Source organism: Pagrus pagrus (assembly GCF_965226575.1).
Source record: "Pagrus pagrus genome assembly, chromosome: 11".
In the NCBI taxonomy this organism is placed as follows: domain Eukaryota; kingdom Metazoa; phylum Chordata; class Actinopteri; order Spariformes; family Sparidae; genus Pagrus; species Pagrus pagrus.
Window position 1 is genome coordinate 16324136 of NC_140195.1, and position 23265 is coordinate 16347400.

General features: G+C 40.8%; 2 protein-coding genes across 3 annotated transcripts in view; one reads left to right on the forward strand and one right to left on the reverse strand.

Annotated features, from left to right (window-relative positions):
• kmt2d (lysine (K)-specific methyltransferase 2D) overlaps positions 1 to 3078 on the forward strand; it is a 33732-nt gene extending 30654 nt beyond the window's left edge. For both annotated transcript variants that reach the window (XM_084366899.1, XM_084366900.1), the window contains exon 55: positions 69 to 3078. In XM_084366899.1, the coding sequence (XP_084223025.1) occupies positions 69 to 161 (93 nt within the window). In that variant the 3' untranslated portion in view covers positions 162 to 3078. The remainder of the gene's footprint in view (positions 1 to 68) is intronic.
• A 988-nt stretch (positions 3079 to 4066) lies between these two features.
• On the reverse strand, positions 4067 to 22065 carry acvr1ba (activin A receptor type 1Ba). The gene is made up of 9 exons (XM_084367096.1): positions 21853 to 22065; positions 11406 to 11642; positions 11053 to 11310; positions 10596 to 10826; positions 9377 to 9544; positions 9056 to 9212; positions 7986 to 8110; positions 7766 to 7896; positions 4067 to 6451 (listed from the first exon to the last, which is right to left on the reverse strand). Exons 1-9 carry the CDS (start codon positions 21914 to 21916, stop codon positions 6326 to 6328), a joined length of 1497 nt encoding a protein of 498 aa, XP_084223222.1. The 5' UTR covers positions 21917 to 22065; the 3' UTR covers positions 4067 to 6325.
• Positions 22066 to 23265: the final 1200 nt, after the last annotated feature.

Sequence of the window (23265 nt, forward strand, 5' to 3'; positions counted from 1 at the left end):
ACTGACTACTACTCAGTCTTACATTTCCTATTAATTTGAAAGTTTAACAGTCTGTTTCCTAATTCCAGCTGACCTACGACTACCAGTTTGATTTCGAGGACGATCAGCACAAGATCCCTTGCCATTGTGGAGCCTGGAATTGCCGAAAGTGGATGAACTAACCGGAAGAACGAAAAACAAATGGAGAATTCCCTTCTCGCTGGTGCCAGAACACTCCTGCGCCAAAGCCTTTGAATCCGACATAGCCAGTGCATAAGCTGTTCTGAAAGACGTGGAGGAAGGCAGGCCTCCGTCACTGAAAGACTAAAGCGTTGACACCTGTAGCCAAAGGTTTGAAGAGCATTAATAAATAAAAGCAACCGACCACCTCCGTCAACAGCAGCTTGATGGTGGGACTAACTTTTCATGTGAATCACCTTTTCCTCAGCCAAAACCCTTTCCCCCTCCTCGACTGTTCTCAATAAGCTTACAGTGGCTGGAAAACAATCCTCAACATCTTACCAAATGATTCTGACCCTCTGATATATCAATACTCGTAGTGCAGAGCTCACCTGGAGCTTCGACAAAAAGCCATTTTTAAAATACTAAGAATGAACTAATGATGCATTTTTATGTTCTAAGTCGGACCTATTTCCTCTCCCGCCTGACCACACCTCCCCCTCACCTCCAGGAAAAAGGCACTTTCCCATCAAGTCATCAATGAAGACAAAACGGATATTTGGCTCGCTAGACAATCTTGATGTGGCTCTGTGTAAGAACTACATATGATCGATGGAGAAAAAAAAAAAAAAAAAGATGTAAGTTAATATAAAATCTGAGATGCTATTGATCTGTGGCTCCAGAGGCACCAGATGTTGTGGAGTCCCAAGGTGGGTTAGTTGGACCCAGTCTACCTCATTGATTTAGCGGAAAGTGACTGCTTTGTATAAAAAAAAAAAAACTGCTACTGTGGAACGGGGGTGGGGAAAGGGGGGAATGTTTTTATGGGCTTAGCCTTCTCGGACAAGCAGGGAATCTTAAGCAGCAGGTTTGCTCTATCTACTCTATGCTGATGATGATTTACAATAATGAGCCAACATAATTATTATTCATGAATTGTTTATACAGAGGAAATATATGACAGTTTTGATAAGATATTGCATTAAAATCACAATCAAGAAGCTTAGCAGGTGTCGTGTACGCCACCAAATCATCCTGAATATCGATGTAGCTTTTTTTTTTTTTTCTTTTGTTCTTTTTATTTATGCGTCTCAAAAGCGTGTTATGATTAGCTGTGTGGAAGCACAATAACATCCAGCTTTTTTTACGTTGCTCGAAGATGACGTGAGTAAACGGCTCTAGGATCATGACGGGACGCTTAGTCTTTGAAGAAGACTACAATGTCCAGAATTAACCAAGTATACATTTGCTTGCTGCTTCATCCATTGAAGTTCCACTTGTTGCAAACCAGCCGGTGGATGCATGACTACTGTCCTATGAAATGCTTTTTATTCCCCCGGACAACCCGATCTTTTCACAACTCAACCTTAAACTTTGAATCATGCCTCTTCCTCTCTGTATGATTTAGTGGACTGTTGTTAACTTTACTGTAGTAAGTCTTCCTCTGCCTGAGTACAGCCTGCAGTGTTTCTACTCCTCCCCCCCTCCCTGTAGTGTGCTTTTTCTAGTGCTGGTACTGTCCTCTCGAGGCTGAACTGATGGCAGGGAAAGACTTATTGGAAAAAAGGGCATTTGTTTTCATTTCTATGTAAGATGAATGAAAAAGTCTTTAAAGGGAGCTTTACTAAAACTCCACCCTCTCATACTACTTTGTTTTCCTCCTTCCCCCTAACCTAAGACCTCACATGATTTTAAAAATGCAAAGTTGTACAAACTGTATATATAGTATATGCATTAGGGGACAGCAACTCTTTATCCAGCCCCTTTGTAATCAATAAAGTCAAAAAGTGTAGAGAAATAAAATTGAGAAAAAAAATCAACCACTGGATATCATTTTAACAAAGATAAAGCTGTATATAAATATAAATATATGTAAAATGGCAAACTAATATCTTTATGTATATGAACCAGAGTGTTTTGCATTTACCTGTTTTTCTATTAGTGTTTTTGCTATAAGCTCTCAGAGACAAGTTTGTTAAAAATAGGTATGAGAAAACGTCCGGTCTTCTCCAATCAATGGCGACGAGAAGCCGGACTGATATGAAACCGTTTGGAGGGGTCGTTAATTAGACATGAAAATCACTTCTTGCGTAAAGCAGTACAATGGTGCATAGCATTTGTATTTATGTAATATTGTTCGTGTTTATTTTTCTTTTTATTTATGCTACTGCTTGTTGATTACCAAAACCTGTCCCTTAATCGGTCACAATTGGATTAATATACTCTTGAATGGAAAATCTTGAACTCCCTAGACTATTGTTAGTGTTTTTGCTTTTTTAATATCTTCCCTATAGAAGTGAATGTGTTGGTAAACCTTGTGAAATGGTTACTTGGCCTAATGTATGTTATGATGTAATACTCAAAGTTAATCCCATACTTAACCTGGTAATGAATTGCACTCTCATAGTATAACAGAGATCTTCTCTAAAAGTGGTAGATATTGATCAAGTATCCGAAGCAGTGATATATATATTTTTTGGTATGTTTCTATTTCAAGGGAAGACCATGACGAGACATTATGCCGCTCACTGGATTTTAGCCTGAATAATTTTTAACTTCTTCTTCTCTGAATAATTTAAGTTCTCTGCATATCTTATAATTTAATAAAGTTTTGCTCAAAATTGAAGGTTTTTTTTAACCTCACCTACTTTTTAAAAAGATGTTGCATCTGTACAGCAGAGATACTTTTAGGGAATATGAATAAATATAATGATCATTTTTATTGTATGTGGCATGTTTTGTATGGATATTATTTTGAATTGTACATATTTTTTTCAGGACGCCAGAGGTTGCATCTCTTTATATACAGTTTTCCCGCTCCCTTTCCCCTTCATCTTATTTCTTTGTCTGCTTTTGTTTCTTGTAAAGGAAAATAAAATGCATTTTAAATATGTGCTTATTTTTCTTTCCTTTTCTTGTGTACCGTGAGTTAAGATTTTTTCAAAGCACTGACTTCTATTCCAGCCTCCAGGTCATAACAACCAATGAGGATCTGATTTCAGACTTAAGCATAAAGCAGGTGTTTTGAACAGCCCATTAAAGGGTAACCCCCGCATTTTTACACATTAAAGTGTGTTTACAAGTCTTGGGGAGCGTTACTGCATATGTGAAATAAGTAGTTGAAAGCTTTTTGAGGATCCAGTGACGTCACTCAATGGCTAAGTTGCATTGTGGGTAATGAAGGCACCTCTGTAGCTGGCTCCTCATCTCTCCTTGAGCTACATTAGAAGCTACCAGCATTAGAAACCTAATCAATGTGTAATGTTTGACGAGGAATAAATAGAAAAAGGTCTTGGTTCAATTTAACCCTGGCCATTGTGAGTCCGACGATGTTAAAGGAATACTTTATTAATTGCCAGTATGACCAGGAGAAACTTAAAAAGTAAAACCTGTTTAAAGGATAAGTTTGCCTGAATGATTTAGTCATTACCTACTCACCCTCATGCCCCTTCGGGAGGCCCAGAGGCCCTAAATTTATTTAAAAAGACATTATTTACACAAGGCTGAAGTGTAGCTGCTTAGCTGAAAGCATTAGTGTGCACTTTGTCAGAAGGTGAACATAAAGTCTTTTAAAATCAATGTGTGATCTCGGGGCTTCTGGAGACATGCTGGATCAGCTGTATGGAGCCATTTTATGTTTTTTTCACACTTTAAAACAAGTGTCCATCTACTAAAAAAGGTCCAATTCGAATTCCCAACTTGTCAGATACTGGTATTGTAGGTCGGGTCGGCAGCCATCCCCAAGCATGAGTATTTGACACGTTTGGAATGAGACTCAAAAATCAACTTTCTTACAAATTGGACCCTTTCTTTCTTTCTGCATGTGACCAATCTATAACTGGAGCTGAAGTTCACAATGAAAACACTGCTTAACATTTTGAATGAGCACCACAGTTGAAGCCACAGGTAAGAAAAAGAGGACTTTATTGTATATCATCTATATACACTTTTCAACTAATTCTGAAAAGATTTGCACAACATGATTTGAAATCTTGAAGTATTACTTATGAACAGGATGTCTGATGGTCATATACCCATGGCAACAAACCAAACATGGACAGGAGTGTTTTGACAATTTTGGTTCAACTGACAGCAGCCTCACGTTTCCCCCTCCCAGCTCTCCTTCTCTGATCTGCCTGCTGAACTTCTACCCATGTTATCAGTAGCAGCAACATTTCTGGGGTACACAGCCAACGACGCAAACAAAAAGGAAGAAAAACAACAACAGGTAGGGAGAGGGAAGTCTCAAGTTCATCTACCTCACTTCAGAGGACCCAGTGTTGAGACAGCATGCAAAAATGGATACTAACATGACATGGATTCAGGATCAAGTGATGACAGAACTAACATTAACTAAAGTCCATGTGGACATAACAGTGCAGAGCCCAACGGTGACAAATGTCAGTGTAATACTTTCATAGTTTAGTCTGCAGACAGACTTGAAGTAGAATGAAAACATGCAGTTTCACTTTACAGCATGTCAGTCTTTGAGGGTAAAACGTCTCAACTGCTTTTCACATCTAACCTTATGTTCCCTGTGTGTGAACTGTCAGCAGCTGTCTTTATCTCTGAATAAATAGCCGTTGGCAGTTTCAGAATTCAAGGTTACACGACGCTCCTAAATATTCCAGTGTCGATGAGAAAGAGATGTCACCCCGGAGGACATTTTATAGAAACAGATCTGCATTACTGAGCTCTGAAAAGAACTCAACAAGCCAACAATTACACATTAAAAAATAAACATGTTGCAGTAAAATTATCTGGGATCAGTAGTACCACCAAATTGCCATAAGAGGAGCAGGTTAAAAACAAATTCCAGCAGATGACACAGTCCATTTCCTGGCACAGTTAGAAACCATGCAGACAGATCAAAACAACAGACTTCTGAAAGTACCGTTCAAGCAAAAACATCACTGTTCAAATGTCACACTGGTGCTTGTGGCATTAAAGGAAAAAAAATATGCATGTTTTATATACAAATCATATGTACCCATCATCAGTAGTGTCTAATGTCAAAGTCAAAAGTAAACACCCATCATGATGTCTTTACACAAAACACAAAAATATATTTAAAAAAAAACAACAGTATTTTTCATTGCCATTTCATACGCCTCTTATTTGCTCAGTGTGCACGATGTCATCGCCTGTCACAAGCGGGGTTACTATGGCTACATCCACATTTGCACTCTTATTAAATGAATGCGACGACCCCTTAAATCTAACGTCTGAAAGATGGTGAAGACTCGACTGAACGACTTTTTTCCACGTCAAGGCTCTGGTTTGTCACATCTCATCTCACAGTGTTTTCATCGACAAAATGAAATAAAAACTATCAACAAATAAATAAAAAGTAAAACCATCCCAAACATTATCCCTGCCACATTTCAAACGAACACCAGGAGTGGACCACATCCGGTATGAGACACCTGAAGGAGCCACACATGATGAGGAAGCTACAGTTGAGTGCACCTAATTTCTGTTTCGTTTATCGGGCTGTTCATGCTTAATTACCAAACGTCCCATTACTTGTTTTGTCTAACGAGGACGTCTTAGTGTCTTAGAAACATGCTAGTAGTCCAGACACCTTTCACACACATGGCTAGAAACAGTGCTTCAGCCTCTTTCCCACTCACACATACACTCACTCACTCACTCAACAGAATGTGATGTTGCATGGCCAACAGACTATGAAGTGTTATCTTAAACGTAAACTCCACAATGTTCTCCACTCTTCTGGACAAGGTTAGTCCGTCATGGGACAGATTTCAGAGAGGTAAAAAAAAGACCAAACAAAAAAAAAAAAAAGGAACCCCCGTCACTGTACAGTTGTAAGAATTCCTGCCATGGGAAATGAAAACAAAAATGAGATGATATTAACAGTGGTAGTGCTGTAGTGTTGTGGCCCATGGAGAAATAGGGGTCGAAGGGAAGAGGGAGGAGACACAAGGAACAAAGGGGAGGCGGGAGAAAAGTCAGGAAGGGGAAGGGTGACTCTCAGTAGTTTTGGCTAAAAAGGTGAGGTAGGCCTCGTCACAACTTGGAGTGTGGCTTTAAAACTGGCAGGGTTTTCATTTGCAGTCTGTCTTTAGTGTTTGTTTTCCTATGGGAGTGTGGTCTGGTTGTGCGTCTCCAGCGCGTCTTTTTTTCTTAAACGCCGCCTGGCCGCTCACATCTTGACGTCCTCCTCCACGCTGAGCTGAGACAGGGTCTTCTTGATGCGCAGGGCAGTCAGTCTGGCTGCTCCGTTGGCGTACCAGCACTCCCTCATGATCTTGCCCATCACACGCAATGACTGCACGGGGAAAAAGGAACACAGGTTTGATTAGGAGATGAGACAAATTTTAAAACGGCTTCCGTCTATGAAAAAAGGATCCATCAGAGGGGACAGCTCTCAGGAAAATCACTTTACAAACATCAGGAAAATTAGGCCTGTGTGAAACGCATTAGTACGCCTCAGGATAGAGGCGTAGTAATGCATTTCTGACGATCGCAGTGGTAGTGACTTGTCGATCACAAGATAGTCTAAATGGGACCATCACATACAAAATTAACATCATGTATTGAATTAGCATTACATTTTAGCGATTGAGACCATAAACAAATGAGGAAACTGTTTATCGAGGTAATGAATCAAGTGAGAATTAGAGCCTCTTTCTCTTAAGACTCCATACAATCAGACTTCTTTTGGAAACCCTCTGCTGGCCATTACTAAAAATGCAGATTTAAGGCACTTTTATAACCATATTTTATATGCTCAATTGTATCGTACAGCTTTATAAGAGTAAAATCAATCACTTTTAAAGAACTACCTAAACTGTTTCTTTAAGAGCATTAGTGCAAACTTACTGCAATTCTCACTTGGTTTATTTTACTACTTATTCATATTACCTTTGATTGAGTGATTATTTAATTCTTGCTTATTTTGATGCCGGGAGAGAAAAAATATGACGATGTGATTGTTTCATTTCAAAAATTAAAAGAATTTAATATGTTTTTAATACATTAAAACATTTTTTATATCAGTTAATTGTATTTACAATTTAACAATAGTATTTGAGGTTTATTTATTATTTTGACTTTGTCAAGCACTCCAAACATCAGCACCTTCTAACTTTAGTTTTTAAACAATTGAGGTCATTGCTCGTTCATATTTAAATGTGCTGTGATTTTAATGAAGAAAAACATTTATCTGCACCTTTATTCCTGCTCACAATTGTTTAAATAATGTGTTAAGAAATGTATTTGGTTGTACTGAATTATACATTTTAATTTAATGTGTTAGCCTAAATGAAAGAGTTTGGTGTACCAGTGTAAAAACTTCCTGATGAAAATAAAAGAAACTGTTATTTTTAAAAACTGTTACTTTTGTAGGATATAGGAGGTAAATTAACACCTTGGACTAACAAAATTAATACGAGTTAGACAATATAATTCTTTTAATACTCCCCCATAGCATTTTATTGTTAGCAGTCCATATCCAAGTCAGGACGTCCTGTACAGCCCAAACTGATAAAGCTGAGCTGCCTTCCTATACAGCCGCTGAATGTATTATTAGAAAACGGCCAGTGCAGCTGTTAGTGTTTAGTCTATATAGAGTGAGACATACCTCGTAACTCTGCCACCAGTTGGGCACATTGGGCCTCAGTTTCTGGTCACACACCACCTTCCTCATCTCCTCTATGGAGGGGTCAGAGGGCACCAAGTCGTAGTAGGGCAGCTGGTACTCCTCGTGGATACCTGCAGCACACAGTGAAGAAGCCATCTCACTCTCATGCTCCTGTTACACACATTGATTCAGTCACATCAATTGCTGTTTGTGATCTTACCTCCTGCATTACAGCGACGTGCAATCTCCCAGTACACCAGACCCAGCGCGTAAATGTCGGCACACTTAAAGGAATCAAAGTGTTTCATGTTGATGGTTTCGTCCAAGACTTCTGGAGCCATATACCTGAGGTGGACACAAGGGGCAGGTAAGAATAAGCATAAGCATAAGGGCATCGGATGAGATTTATTTTTAATCATAAAGGTGGTCAAAATCACAGACTTTTAAACATCTTATAATAGAATTCAAGGTTAATGGGGTCAAAATTGTAATGTTTTTGGATGATGTGTTTCAGTGGTCAAAAGGTCATATTTGTAATGGTTCTTATATGAGCACAAACAAACGTTCATCACAACTATCTTCTGAGAGGTCCAAAGAGCTAATATCATTTTTTAAATCTAAAATAGGCTAAACGTTCAAGTTTACTTTCATAAACCTCCATGGACAATAACATTTTTTATTAAATACTGTATGTCATTGTCAACAACTTCCATAACAAAGGGGCTAAAATTAAGAACGCATCTCTCAGTACGTTGACTTTTCTATCTTGTTAGTAGCACTCAGCCCCAAGCTCACTGGGTCTTACTAAAGATGGAAATTAAACCGTTAATTGAATCGATTAATTGGTTTGAATAAATATCTCTGATTCCAGCTTCTTAAATGTAAATATTTTCCAGTTGCTATACTCATGAGTAGACTAAATATCTTTGGGTTGAGGACAAAACAAGAGATTTGAGGACATCATCTTAGAAAAGGGGGGAAAATGTCTGTTTCCTCAAGCCTGATATATTACAGACTAAACAACGAATCGTTTTACAACATTGACCTATACCACTTACACCACAGTGACAGTTCAAAGCTGTGGCTCACTTATATGTTTTTAATAGTTTTTGGACACCATGGAGGTCCTATGGTCCGTAGACAACACTTGTTTGTGAGATCTATACACAGCTGTTTCCGACCTTTACATGGGATTTATAGACAATAGATAAAGTATATAATGTTGCCCGACTTAGCCTTCAAAGACCTGCATATCTCCATTTGTGTGTTTATGATTATGGAAACATTTACCTCTTAGTGCCCACGCGCTGGTTCGGTGCTATATCGATTGTGTCTGTGATGGACTCGTGGCGGACTGCCAGGCCGAGGTCAGCTATAGCACACATGCCATTCTTCTTAACCAGGATATTTTTAGACTTGAGGTCACGGTGAGCAATACCAGGCTTACCTGCAGGAGACCGGATAACACATCATTATATTTGCATCAAGAGCTCAGCAGAAATAGCCCCTGCTTGCTGAATGTAAATAACCACTTTATGCGCTGTTCTGTTCATGCTGAGTTCATTTGTTTATTCATTGCCTGCTGCGTTTTTACATGACAGGTCATCTCACCCTGAGTGCCGAGGATCTCCATGTGTAGGTGTGCCAGGCCGCTGGCAGCCGACAGGGCCAGTTTAATCATGCCCTCGATGGTGACGGAGTAGCGGTTCAGGTAGTCGAAAAGAGAGCCGTGCTCATGATAGTCTGACACCAGCCACAGCTGAGTCCATGTGCCATTGTCTGGAAGAGAGCAAAAAACACGAGTCAGAGAGTATTTACATGGTTTCATTTTCACTCAATTAATGGAAAATATGTAGGGAGACTACAAGTGAAAACGTGATTGAGAATTTTCTTTAGTAACACGTCTTCTCGCAGACTAGTGGAGAATGAAGAATGAATGAAGAAAAAGTGAGGTGAACAGTGTGCAGGAGGATTTCATCGGCCCTTGGTCTTCCTCTATGCGCCTGTCGATTAATGTGCAAAAGGTTTTACTCTGGAGGACATAAAATATTGAACAAACACATTTAGGTGTTTTTTTCAGTTCAGATCCCTCTTCTGTAGATTTTTTTGTGCATATGAAAGTTGTTAGCCTTATTTGCATATTTAAAGAAACACTGGTAATACAAAAAATAATCGTCTTAATGTATCAACTGTGGAGGTTTCATGGTTATATGTATAAGTTGAACTGTTACCATCCTCACCACTTTCTCTCATTCTTTGAACTTGAAATCTCCACTTCAGCAGCACTTACATACCCCAACTTTTCAACTTAATTCCTTTCTATATTCTGTAGGTTTTTACAGAGGGGTTTGTACATTTATGATTCATAGTCTGATTTATTCTACATGCTATTCCTAAAAACATAGTGAATTTTTTTTTTCTTTGATGTTTATTCAGTGATCAAAAGAGATATCCTAAATTAATCGCTGTAAAAATCTTTAACTCTAAAATATCAACATAATAATTCATTAGACAATGCACGATTTGCAAATTTAAACATCAAGTTTTCAGAAAACTTGTAATACAAAAAATAATTGCCTTAATCTAAAATCAACTGGGGAAGCTTAATGGTGATAATTATTACATTTTTCTCCCCTTAAACTGAAACAGAGCTCTACTCTGCAAAAGAGAATATGGATCTATCCACATCTGAACCTCCTTTTCTTTAGATTTGAAAGTATTCTTACTTTGACTTTCTTAGTATTTAGATAATCTCAAAATTCACCTTAACAATGGTCCTTGAATAAATGTATTTCATATAAATGGTCCAGGCCTCCACAAACTTCCTCACCTTTATTGTCTGCTGCTATGAATCCCAGGATGTTTTCGTGGCGCAGCATGATTGTCTGGTAGATCTCCGCCTCTCTGAACCAGGAGCGCTCCTCTCTGGATGAGAAGATCTTCACTGCCACATCTCCTCCCCTCCATTTCCCTCTCCACACCTCCCCAAAACGTCCCTTTCCTATTATCTCCTGCAGCACAATGGTTCTAGCCACCGTCCGCTGCACAAACAAGGGCAAACCTGCAGGGGGCAGCAGAGAGATGAACAAACATTTAGCCAGCATTCCCTGTATGAAGGCTTTGTAGGTGTGGGTCACTAAGTGTTGCAGATGAATAATCATTCATGTTCATATTTATAGAATGACATATAGAAGACTGCTCTGCTTCTTGGTCTTTGTGTTTCAAAACCAAATATCTTTTTTTTAATTTCATCACTATGTCACGTCGGTGAGGCACCATGTACTGACCAGAGCCTGATCCAGAGGTGGACATGTCATAGATCAGATCCTGCAGGGTCTTGTCCTTGGCCAAGTACAGATGGTCACAGGATGGGTCCTCGACTTCCAGCCTCTGTCTGTGGCTGTAAGCCCTCTGATGATACTGGAACAGGAACACGCCGACCATCAGCAACACGCAGAGTAGAAACACCGGCCCTGCGATGACCGCCACCAGCTCCACTGGCCCCCAGGAGCTCCCTGAGCCCGGCCATACTTCTGTTGTTGGGACTAGGAGGAGAAGCAGATGTGATTACTTTAACATTCTGTGCAACAGTGCTGCTGTTGGTCTGAAAGAGCTATGATGACTGATGATGTAACCTCACCGGGGACTTTCAGGTCAATACTGTTGCAGTAATCTTCATAGCAGCAATGTGTGTTGAGCAGGCCTTCAGCGCTCAGACAGTAGAAGGGTTGTCCAGGGGGGACCAGATTGTCCTGGTTAATACAGATGCGTACATGTTGCTCCTTCCCCTGGATGAAGTATGTGGAGGCCATGCAGGCGCCATTTGTCTCGCACTCATAGCCTGTCTTCTCACAGTTTGTGCAGTTACAACGTAGAGCTGATGGAAAAGACAAGAAAATTAGAGCCATTAGTTTTAAGTCATCTATAGCACTTCAACATTTTGTCCAGCAGGGGGCAAGCTAACCCCACAGTTTCAACACAGGATGTAAAGAGTATAGAGTCAATTCAGTTGTAGGCATTTTGTGATGTGCAGACACAGAGCTCGAAGTTGAGCAGCAGCAGCCAGACGGCCCCGGCGGCCCTGAAATCAGATCCTTCACTGCAGATGAACCCAAACACGCAGGGTGGAGACGGACCTGCCCAGTGGGACAGACAAAGTGAAACCCAACAAGGGGAGAGGGCTCCTGCCAAATCCCCAATGCAGCATTCTGCTCCATTCCTCTCCTCTGTCTTTCTCACACTGACAGAGAACTGCCACTGTTTAAGCTAATGAGACAGGAGTTTTATTAAACACAGCACACTCCTGCACGGTGACCTATTAAAGCTGACACAATGGAACTCAGCTGCAGCCGCTATAATAATAAAACTACTGTGGTCCATCTCCACACTCACGCCGCACAAATCTGCCACATCTAAAGCAGAGCCAGAGTTGGTTGGACAACTAAGAGAGCAACTGCAAACTGATTAGATTTGGAGCGAAATGTGATTTTGAGTCATAGCACACATGCTTCTCATTTAGAGTAAGGTCAGCACAAAAGGCTTCTTCCAAGGTTTTCTGTGACCAAACTGAGTGCAAAGCAGGACCAGGCAAGGCTAGATGGTAGTGGGACTGTGGGACTAGTTTTCACATGGGAAAAAAACAGAGAAGTGGCTGAGCTCAACCAAATCCCCGTCAGTGGTAAATGACAAACTGTCTGACTGACAACGGGGCCGTGAACGAGGCGTGACAGGCCAAGAGCCGATCCATGGTTGGAAAACAAAGGCCGGACCACTCAAGACTAATCGCTGTGGACTTACTGAAGACTAGGCCACCGTACCAACAACAACACAGGAGACACAAAGCAGGGAGGAATTTCAATCCCTATTCTCCTTGAAAAAGAAGCGGCTCAGCATCGGTTGGACCACTGACAATGTTTGCCACGGAGGAAAGAAAAGATTTTAAGAGTGGCAAGCTTCCACTAATCCCCTGTGTCTTATCCTGAGGGTTTCTTTGACCAGATGAGCTCACTGATCTTCCCTCTTTGTACCAACTTGGGTCTCTGTCAAAAGGTGTCAGCAGATTTGAGAACATTCTTGAAACCAACAGAGTTGTCACACGATAAGGCTTTCGTTCAGTAAAAAAAAAAATCAAAATGACTGATGCACTGATTGCGACATCACTATGTAACATCCAAATGGCAAAACCACAAACCTTGGTGTCATAGGAGTGGTTTCCACTTTACTGAAGTCAGGGAGGTTGTGTTCTGTGTGGGGGCATTTTTTGCATCTAGCGTGTATGCTGATGTGTCTATGCTTGTTCACTGAGCAGTAACTGGAAATGTGGAACACTTTCAGTAAAATTTCTCATCTGTTTAGTGTTTGAGTGTGTGCATGTGTGTGTGAGTGTTGCTCTCCAGGAGGTGAGCGGGAAAATGGCAGGAACTCTTGGCCAACTGTGTCCAAAATCACTACAGCTCGCATGCAGATGGAATTTCCTGCAGATTACACAGAGGTAAAGCAGGCTGGGCCTGATAAAGAGAGAAAAACAAGCTTTGTGCCACATCGCACTAATCTGCAACATAAATGGAGCAATATAGTTTAGCTAAATAAAAACAGATGACAGGAGTAACAGCTGTAGGTTAGAAAGTTGGACGACACTCGATATCCATCATCAAATCAGACAACTTGAATCCCTCCTTCCATTAAGCTCCTCTTTTGTAGGCCTGATGTTTACTACTCTCAGTGAAATAAATCAATCTGCAGCAACTGAGTCCAGACATGAGCCATTTTGATCAATCCATCCTCAAAGTAAGAGCAACTTTTAAAAACATGTACGTTTGTGAGAGGGACAGCCTTCACTCTACACTCACATTACAGCTAACTGCTGTAAACTACATTTCATGTTTGGTTTTATCATGAGAATCAAACTGAGGGCTATGAAATCATCTCCCCACACACACATTGCAGTAATAGACAGCAATAAATTAACGACAGCAATCTGATGAGAACACCATGATCTGACATGAACAGGCGCATCCATCATGGAGGCTCTGTGTGTGGTAAGACAGATGGTCCACAGACATACAGACAGAAGCTCAGGAAGGAAACCAAACATGGCTGGAAACACACACATTCCCCTCTCGAGTCGGCCATGGATGGTTTGTGGTCTACCAAGAGTTTGGTTTGTGGTGATGCTTCCGTTTCGTTAAAGGCTGTAACTATACCATATGTAGCCTGCTTACACACAAACAACAACACAATGGGTGGCCTACGTGAAAATGGAAAATTGTTATATTATATAGAAAAAAAAGGAGATGACTAGTTGCTCTGTGTCGATAAGAACTGTGTCGGGTGCTTTTGAAAAAAGGTACTCCAAATAAGAAAAAAGTATCAATACAAGAAATATCAAACAGTATTTATCAAAGTAGCTAAATCAGGGCTCCAACGGTCTGGCGATGAAGACCTAGTGGTCGAAACATGCAGGCTTTTTTAATGATTTAGCCACAATGATAAAGGACTTTTAATAATTCTTTCCTCGTTTTGACACTTGTTTCTTACATGGACTGCCTGGGTTGCCTCTGGTGTTTGAGGTAATATTATATATTGATGGAGTGAGAAACCATTTATAGATGAAATAACCTGATCCAGTTACCTAAATACAAAACAAATTAAGGTCATTTATCACATGGAAGAAAAAATCCAGTAAAGCCAATAATACTGTCACGAAACAGGCCTAATCACTGATTTGCAGCATTGCCCATTACAATCCAATACCACCAGAAATATTAAAGGGATACCTCTGAGGACAAATCTCTACCAGCGGACAAGTCACTCACAGGAGATGACACAATGTGACCTGAAAAATAAAAAGGTCAATTCACAGTAGGGCTGCACAACTGATCGAAATATTATCGAAATCCCAATATGGCCAAAGGCAATACCCTAATCGCAGAACCTTCAATTTCTTTGATGAAGATGAAATGTGTGACAGAACAGCATTATAATGAAGTACTGTGGTCCTGCAGAGATGCCCTGCTCTACAAATATTGTACTCCAGATTTAAGAAAACATGTTTGTTTGGTACAGACTCCATCAAATGTCATCCTGTTTTCAACCATTTTTGCAGTGAAAATTAAATTGTGACACAAAAATTATTATTCCCACTAATCGTGAACCATCTCACATTGATATCAAAATAACTGACTGATCTCACACCACTGTGTATATCCCAGCCCAACAACATTTCACAGAAGACGGCACAATGTGGAACTAGGACCTCAAAAATAAAAGGTAAAATGAAACTTAAATCACACTAGACAGCCCACTGGTATATAACTAAGAAATAACTCCTGGCCCACTAGCAAATGCCACGTTGTTTGCACAGTGTTCTGCATATCTAGCAGGATTCAGAGCAGAAGTGTCACAAAGCTAAACTTGAAGGAATAATATCAAGCCTAAATACACATGGATCTGAGTAGAGGCCGGGTGTGTGTGGTTTTTGAGTGAACTCTGCTCTTGTATCCACATAATTGGTGGTCTTTACACTGGTCCTTTGTGTGGAGATTAAGACGACATGAGGAGGGATTGGACTGGCCCTGCACGAACAAAGAGCGGAGCGGAGTGGAGTGGGGGAGCGCACTTCTGCGTGGAGCAGCGAGCACGGGGGGATGGGTGGTGCACTACACAGGGGACAGGGCCAGGGGTAACAACCTCGATGTTTGGGGGTTGCTCTGGTCCAGACAGGATGGGGGCTGGTCCCAAATTGGGCAGGACAATACGTAGGGGAGGGGGCAGAGGGTAACGAGCGGGACTTACAGGGCCCCCCAGCTGCGATCGAGGTCTGCCCAAGTGACCAGCTGCGACCGTCATTAAAACCTAGTCTAGACTTTGACTTGCGGGAGGGGGTAAATAACAGGAAAAGGGGAACAGTGGAAGACAGAGGAGAGAAAACAGCGCAAAGAGCGATTCCTCTGAGCTGCAAGTGTGTGAAGTTCCTATCATTCCGTTCATGTTGAGACAGGAAATGGCAGACACCGTGAGGAAGGGATTAATAAAACATTGTTGCCATAACCAGCGTCGCCTTAACTTGGACCCAGTAAAAAACCACAGCATAGTCCCATTCCAAACACCTTCACACATTAACCTCGATGACCGTGTTGTGTGTGTATTCCAGTGTGTACATGTGTTGTTTAGACCTACTCGTGCGGAGCGACTCTGTCAAAACAGAGGTGAACTTAGTAGTAGGGTAAGATGATGAAGACTGTGGAAAACAGTCTTAAGCGTGCTTGGCGCAGGGCGGCGGAGGTTACACACACACACACACACACACACACACACACACACACACAAAGTGGGTTTCTGGGGGCTATGCGTCGCAGACAGAGACAGTCGGTTCGTGCGTGTGTACGGGGAGCAGAGCACCATTACCAAAATGCACCAGCTGAAATTAGATCCATACAGATACCAGACTGAGAGCTGATCAAGACAAGCAGACGCCACCAGACAGTGTGAGTGCATACACACACACACACACAGGCGCATGCACACACACAGGCGCATGTACACACCACAACTGTGTCCTAATCAATGCTAGGGGAAGGAGGAAAGTCATTACCTTTGTCTGCATCTCAGGGTCAGATTACTGATCTGATTCTAAAGTGAAGTCTCTGGGGCTGAGGCTGCTTCTACTATCTCTACCAACCACCACCCTCGAGGCTACATCCCATCCTGTCTGTCTGTCTGTCTTGTCTGTGGCCCTGGATGAGTTCAAAGGCACACAAGTGTGAGCTCAGGCTCACTTTGGACTGCTGCACAAATTCACAAACTGGTCAACGTTGCCTCTACAATGCTCAAGTATGTTTCAGTATTGTGAGCCAATTTATCTACCATGTGACTTGAGCTTAAAAACCCTTCTGAGTATTAGCAGAGACTTAACAATTGCTCCTTCTTCTTCCTCCTCTCTACAACTGTTGTTTTACCCTGGAAGCAGTTACAGCTGGTTATCTTCAACTTCAACACTGTTTTGGGAGAGACTAACAGATAGGCCTGTCACGATCACTACTTCATAGCCTTATTGTTAGGGATTGGATGATAAAAGATTGTGAATCATAATTATGTTGATCAGGATAAACGTGACATGAAATTTTCATACTGTCACATGTCTACTTATCATACTTATCTTTTATTATTGTAAGTATCTTATCAACTTATCGATATATGAACATGACCTTGATCATTTTTGCTGACGTGATGTGTTTACATGCATGTTGTTTTACATAAGTATGCCACCAACATTTTAGCCAAGATGTTGCCAGAACGACAGGGTTTTCCTACCATTATAAGCACCTAAGCGTTTGCTATTAAAACATTTTATTGATTGTTTTGGGTGTGCAATTTAATTTTATGATGTTTTCTTTCTTGAGGATATTTTCATATTTTTTCACATTCCAATCCAGTATTAAGAATTAAAAGGTCATTAGTCTTTGTAGTTGGGGTCCACTGATTAGCTTTTTTGGGGCCGATACAGATACGGTAATTAAAAGTCAAGGAGATTTCTCAGGTACAATTCTCAGGTACTTTACTACTATTTCCATTTTCTCTATAGTTCCTCTCTACTACATTTATTTGAGACATTAAGTTACTAGTTACTTCGCAGATTCAGATTATTCAGTGTTTTAAGGCCATAAATTGTGACGTGTTACCAATCAGATATTGTTGTGGCCGGGTCAGTGAGTGAGAAGATGCTGCATCAGAGCCAAAGTAGCACATTTTAAATTTGTTTATTTTATCAGCAATCTGATAGAAAATTCACCATTACAGATAATCGTGAAAAAGCTGAATATCGACCAGGTAATCGCCGGGCCGAATTTTGGTCTACCCCTACTCTGTAAGGATGTACTTGCATTATAATGCCATTATGTTATTATTATTATACTAGTGGCATAAAATGGTCTTAATATGACAATAACATGGTTTATTGCAGTCATTCTTGGGCTAATATATACACCAACAAAAAAAGTACTTACTGTGACCAGCCTACCCAGAGAACCTTTAGTATTAAAAGTCAAATGTGTATAAAATGTCTGGTAATGTTTGTGATGCTGTTAACTTAATGTTCGATAAAATGCTTCCCAATAAAACTAAAAATGAGATTTTTTTAGACAAGTTGTATGTTTGCATGTGCTTGGACAAAATTTAACACATCTTCAACAAACTGAAACTCTTGATAGAAAAAAACCTTAAATTTAGAATCAGTGCTGAAACTCTGTTTTATCGGCAGCATTAGTTTAAAACATTTTCAAACTATACCCAGCTCTAGCTATTGCTTGGGATAGCTCAATTTTTTAAGCTACCAGCCTTTACTTGGTGATGCATGCTTTCATTGTCTAAATAATCAGCAGACACCAAATAGAATAAATATTTCACAAAAGAAAACTGACTGTAAATCAGGACAACCATTCAAAACAAAATATAATGTAGATAATGATGCCATGCTGCTCAGGGTGGAAAAACAAACAAAAAAGATGATTAATGTTATTTAGCATATAATGTATAATTACATAATGTTATGACACCAAAAACAACTAGATCTTATTACCATCATCACATGGTCCCAGCCCTAATGCTGTGCTGATGTAGGAAATACACAACGACCATTAGAAATGGTTCTGCCACATTAATCTTAATAAAATTAAATTTACTACACAAAAAAGAGCAACTTTGCACACTGGAGTTTATTGCCAGGATGATTTCTTAACTGCCAAGTGAAACACACTCAGTTTCTGTTTGAGCCAACATCACTATGGAGGCCGGAGAAAGACAAGAGGTAGAGGTTTAAAATGTAATTCAGGAACTAGTTAGATAATATAGACTTGCACTATATTCCTGGTGCAAAAGATTTCTTACGCACTGTCCTTCGCTGGATCACACCAATCAAAGCAAATCAATGTCAGAGAAGTATTGTAGAGAAGGAGACTGCACACCTTCCAGCACAAAAAGAAGTAGGCAGAGCAAGTCTAATCTACATTCCAGCAACAGCCAAAACACAAATCAAACACCTCTACAAAGAGACATGTAATGGAGGATGGGTGTCAGGTTTAGCCCTATAGACATGAACTCAAATAGCTACAGGGTCTGTCTGGGTGTACTGTGACAATAACAACTCTCTGTCTTGAAGTACATTTAGAGTACGGCACGAAACCACTAACATGCATACTACGAAAACCTTTTAAATAAAGAGTACAGAGTAAATTAACAGCACGGAGAAGAAGTGGACAACCCAAGGTGAAATTGCTGCCTCTGTAGTGGTAGTAATCCCTTGTGGTCCAACATCAGTAATGGCGGAGCTGGGTCAGTCAGAGGCTACACTGTCTGCTGTAGCAATTAGGGCTCTGTGCCTCTGGGCCAACAGAGGTCATTAACAACACTGGTCATTATGGGGGGAAAACTAGACCACCCCGGACCTGACCTGACCCCAACTGGCTCACTGCCACATTGTAGAAACTGTTAGTAAACACAGATTTCTAAAAGGAGGAGGTGTCTGAGCTGGGGAGAAATTTTATACTGAGAATGTGAAACTTAAGTTGATCATAATTCAGCTGCAGGGATCCAGCTGCTAAAACATCTATCTATCTAAAACAGGCCTCAACAACTGCTACACATTTATGAAAAAAACTCTCCTTTTCAAGCTTAAGCCAAGTGGAAATACTACCCCCCACTCCCAAGTCCAAACTCTCTTCTCTTTACAGACACACACCTTTGAACCCAATAACTTTCTACCTTTCTCCGTGCCTTCCCTTGGCTCTGAAACTAATGGGCAGGTGTACACATGTTCCAATCTGACTCGCTCACCATAACTCCTTCACATCAAATTTGACATTAAACAGCACCTGTAGCAGAGTTAAGCTCTCCTGAACAAGTTGAGAAGTAGGGACTTTTCTGTTTTCAATCGGCCTCTCTTTGATTTTACACAGGAGGCATGCCAGGGAATGACAAGACTCTGGCACAGTCTTGATAGTATGTGGAAGGGCCACTAAAAGAGAGTGCAGAGTGCGAGAGATAGCTGGAGTTAATTTAGCCAAAGGCCTTCCTTTAACACAGCCCATGCCAGAGCTTTCTTCAGCACCCTATGGTGTGTCAGTGAGTAAGTGAAAGCCGAAGTGGGACCACAGATAACAAAGTACAGATTAAATTCTGATAAAGCACCAGGGCTTTTATATGACAGAGATAGAGAAAGAGGAGGGCGGGAGGAAAAGAGAAAGAGAGGGACGCGCCCTACCTCACGGCAGTGTGGTTGACAGTGCCCATATCACATTGCTATTGTGCTCAATGCACCCAGGCAGACTGCGTCACACAGGCATGTAATGCCCATAACACCAGTGACTCCTAAATCCTGATGAAGTCAACAACACGTGACAGATCCATCAAAGCTCTGAGTAAACAGTATTCTCACAAAAACATAACTACACTCGCCACGGGCCTGGAATCTGCTCCAGCGTAGCTGCTTTCAGGTTCGTCTGGTTTCAGTGCTTGCATGGTGAAATCCATTATATGGTGTGAAACCATGGCTCCAGACAGACTTGTGGGCCCCTTACACGACAGACCCCGCCAGCTGGACAAACCCATCATCACCCCCTGTCTGCTAATGCTGCACCCCCACCCCCACTCTCCCCTCACACATCACTGTTAATGTTGGAGTGACCCAGTCAAACAAACTGACTACTCAGGTGTGATAGTTTTCTCAGCATACCTCAAATGAACTGAGCAACCTTGGTATACCGAACCCTTATCTAAATTAAGCGGGGGAGGAATATTTCATGTGTTTCTTGGAAGGATGACTCAAGCGTTTAAAGAGCCACATGCACTGTAATAGATGACAATGCAGGCAGGATATTTACTCTGGCACGCAGAGCTGCTTTTTTTCATTACTTAGTTTATCTGTTGGGTGGCAAGTTGAAACAAGGCAAGACGATTGCAGTGACAGCAAAAAAAAATTGTTTTTCTTTAGTATCATCCAAGACGCACTTGTGCCTCAAGTGAAAATCTATTGAATCCTAAGTGGGGCATTTGGAGAAAGTAAAAGATGAGTAGCTGCAGAGGCAAACAATCACAAGTTTGCAACATATGCCCCGGTCCAGGCTGTGGTTTGGGCTGGGTATCAGCTGCTCCAGCAGACGGGGAGGATTCAGACTGAAGCAGCCCCATAACTGGCGCCTCAAAAGGACCCCACTTGCCACATTTCCATCACAATGAACCCAGACTTCAACTCTGACTTCTGTCTGGGACGTCTGAATACACGGCTGTTGTCACCCTATGCCAGCATTCACTTTGTGCTGGAGGCCACTAAGCAGCCTTTTCACTCCTTACAAATGGACACCAATGCAAGAGCTGCCAGTGTTTACACTCAAAAACACATTTCATGCACAAAGTAGGTTAGGCCTTCATTCAGAGACTCCTTTCTGCTGTATCCAGTGCACACAACATGTGAGGGGAAACTGTAACCGACCACACTGCACATGCTTAACCAGCCTGCCATCATTACAGGGTGCTGTGGCCAGGCAATACAGAGATAAGCAGTCACAAGCCTGTATTAAGATTGTTTTGTAAATATGTTAGCATAACAGCGACAGATAACTTCAACACCAACAGTGGACTGGAGCTGTTTTATTATTTATAAATAGCCACGAATAAAAACGCGTTTAATTAACCCGTATAGCTCACAACACAAGCACAAATATCGACTGCATTTAACTTTAAACTGTTTATCATCTAGTTAGCTAACCGACGTTAGCAGGCGCCTCGAAACAAACAGTCCCACCATGTTGTTGTTGTGGTTCGGCTACTTGCTCCGTGTTCAATAACGACCATTAACACGTCGGGGTTTTCTCTCTCGGTAAAAAACAAAACAAAAATCACAACCAAAGACAAATAAACAGCATGACTTTTGGTCGCGGGAGGAGAGCAATCGTCGTTTTGAGGTCGACGCTAGCTAGACACGGTTAGCCAAATCCCCGATACAGAGCGCCATGACGATGAGCGACAACAGGCGATGCCCAGTCCAGGAAAACACATCGAGACAAAAGCCGGAGAGGTGCTCAGCTGAAACTTACCATTACCGACAGCCACCAGCCCGAACAGGGCCAGCAGCGTTAGGGCAATTTGTTTTAGAGCCATTTCTTCTGAATTCCCATCTCTCCGCGATGAAATTGCGTCCGAAGTGTGTCGTTATCAACACGACCAGACCTGAAACACAACCACAGTCCGACCGCACACACCACACCGCCAAATACTTACTAGCCAGCCAGCCAGCCAGCCTGGCGAGTGACGTGTTTAAAGGGGTGTGTGCGTGCATGTTTAAAGGGGAGGGCTGCGCGTCCCCCTGCTGCCACCCAGGTCAGCCTCCGTGTTGTAAATACACAGTTGGATGAAAGGACATAGTGAGCACAATCAACACAAAATACCTGTACTTTATGAGAAAACTCTACATTACCAGCTTACCTTCTTTGTCTATTCTTATTATATGTGTACAGGTGTATGTAATGATTTAAGCAAAGGCTGGTAAATGTAGTGCAGATGGGATTATATCCAATGCAAATTTTATACCGTCTTTATCTGAGGATTTATATCTTCTGTAATTAACATTGGTTCATTTTATGGCTGAATGGACTGAACCTTTAACCTTGACTGAAGTCATTACTTAAGATTTAAGATCTATTTGAAACAAACAACCAAAAAAAGGGTCCAGGGAACAAACTTAGTCTGAGTGGCCATCTTTCACTGTTCTTTATTAGCTAGAGCTGGGCATTATATTCATATTATATTGTTATCATGATATGAGACTATGTATTAGATTGTGGAGATCATTTCATTATGGAAGCCCTTTCTATAAATATTCCCATGGCAAATCATAATTATGAGATAATCAGCAGAAATGATGAGAAAAAAATAACAATTATGAGATAATCTGCAGAAATTATGAGATAAAAAATTAAAATTATGAGATCAATGTTGACTTTTAATGCCATGATTACGAATTACCATGGGAATATTTTGTTCATGAAGCTTAGTTTTCATCTTATTTTATTTTTCTTTAACTGGCGAGAAATGGGCTTCCATATTATATTTTCATATGGCATAAGTGTTGTCTGCATTAAAGTAAATGATGTCATTTTCTGACCACACCAGACTGTTGTTCTTGCTTATACCCACTTTGTCATTATATCAACATAACTTGTAATGATGTATCAAAAATGTCATTGTATTATTATTTTCTGAAAGAACCACTTGTCATCCCTACAATATAATCGCAATATCGAATCAAGATACAGCCCTAAAAATATTACAGTATATTATATGTAATATATGATTACATAATATAATCTGATTACATCTTTGTTGTACCCAGTGATTTATTTATCTGAAATGAGTCTGTATCTTATAAGAAAAGTGACTTCAGACATTCAGTTTACTTGTCTCTGACTATATATTTATTTTTTGTTACAAACATGTCAGACTAAATGTGT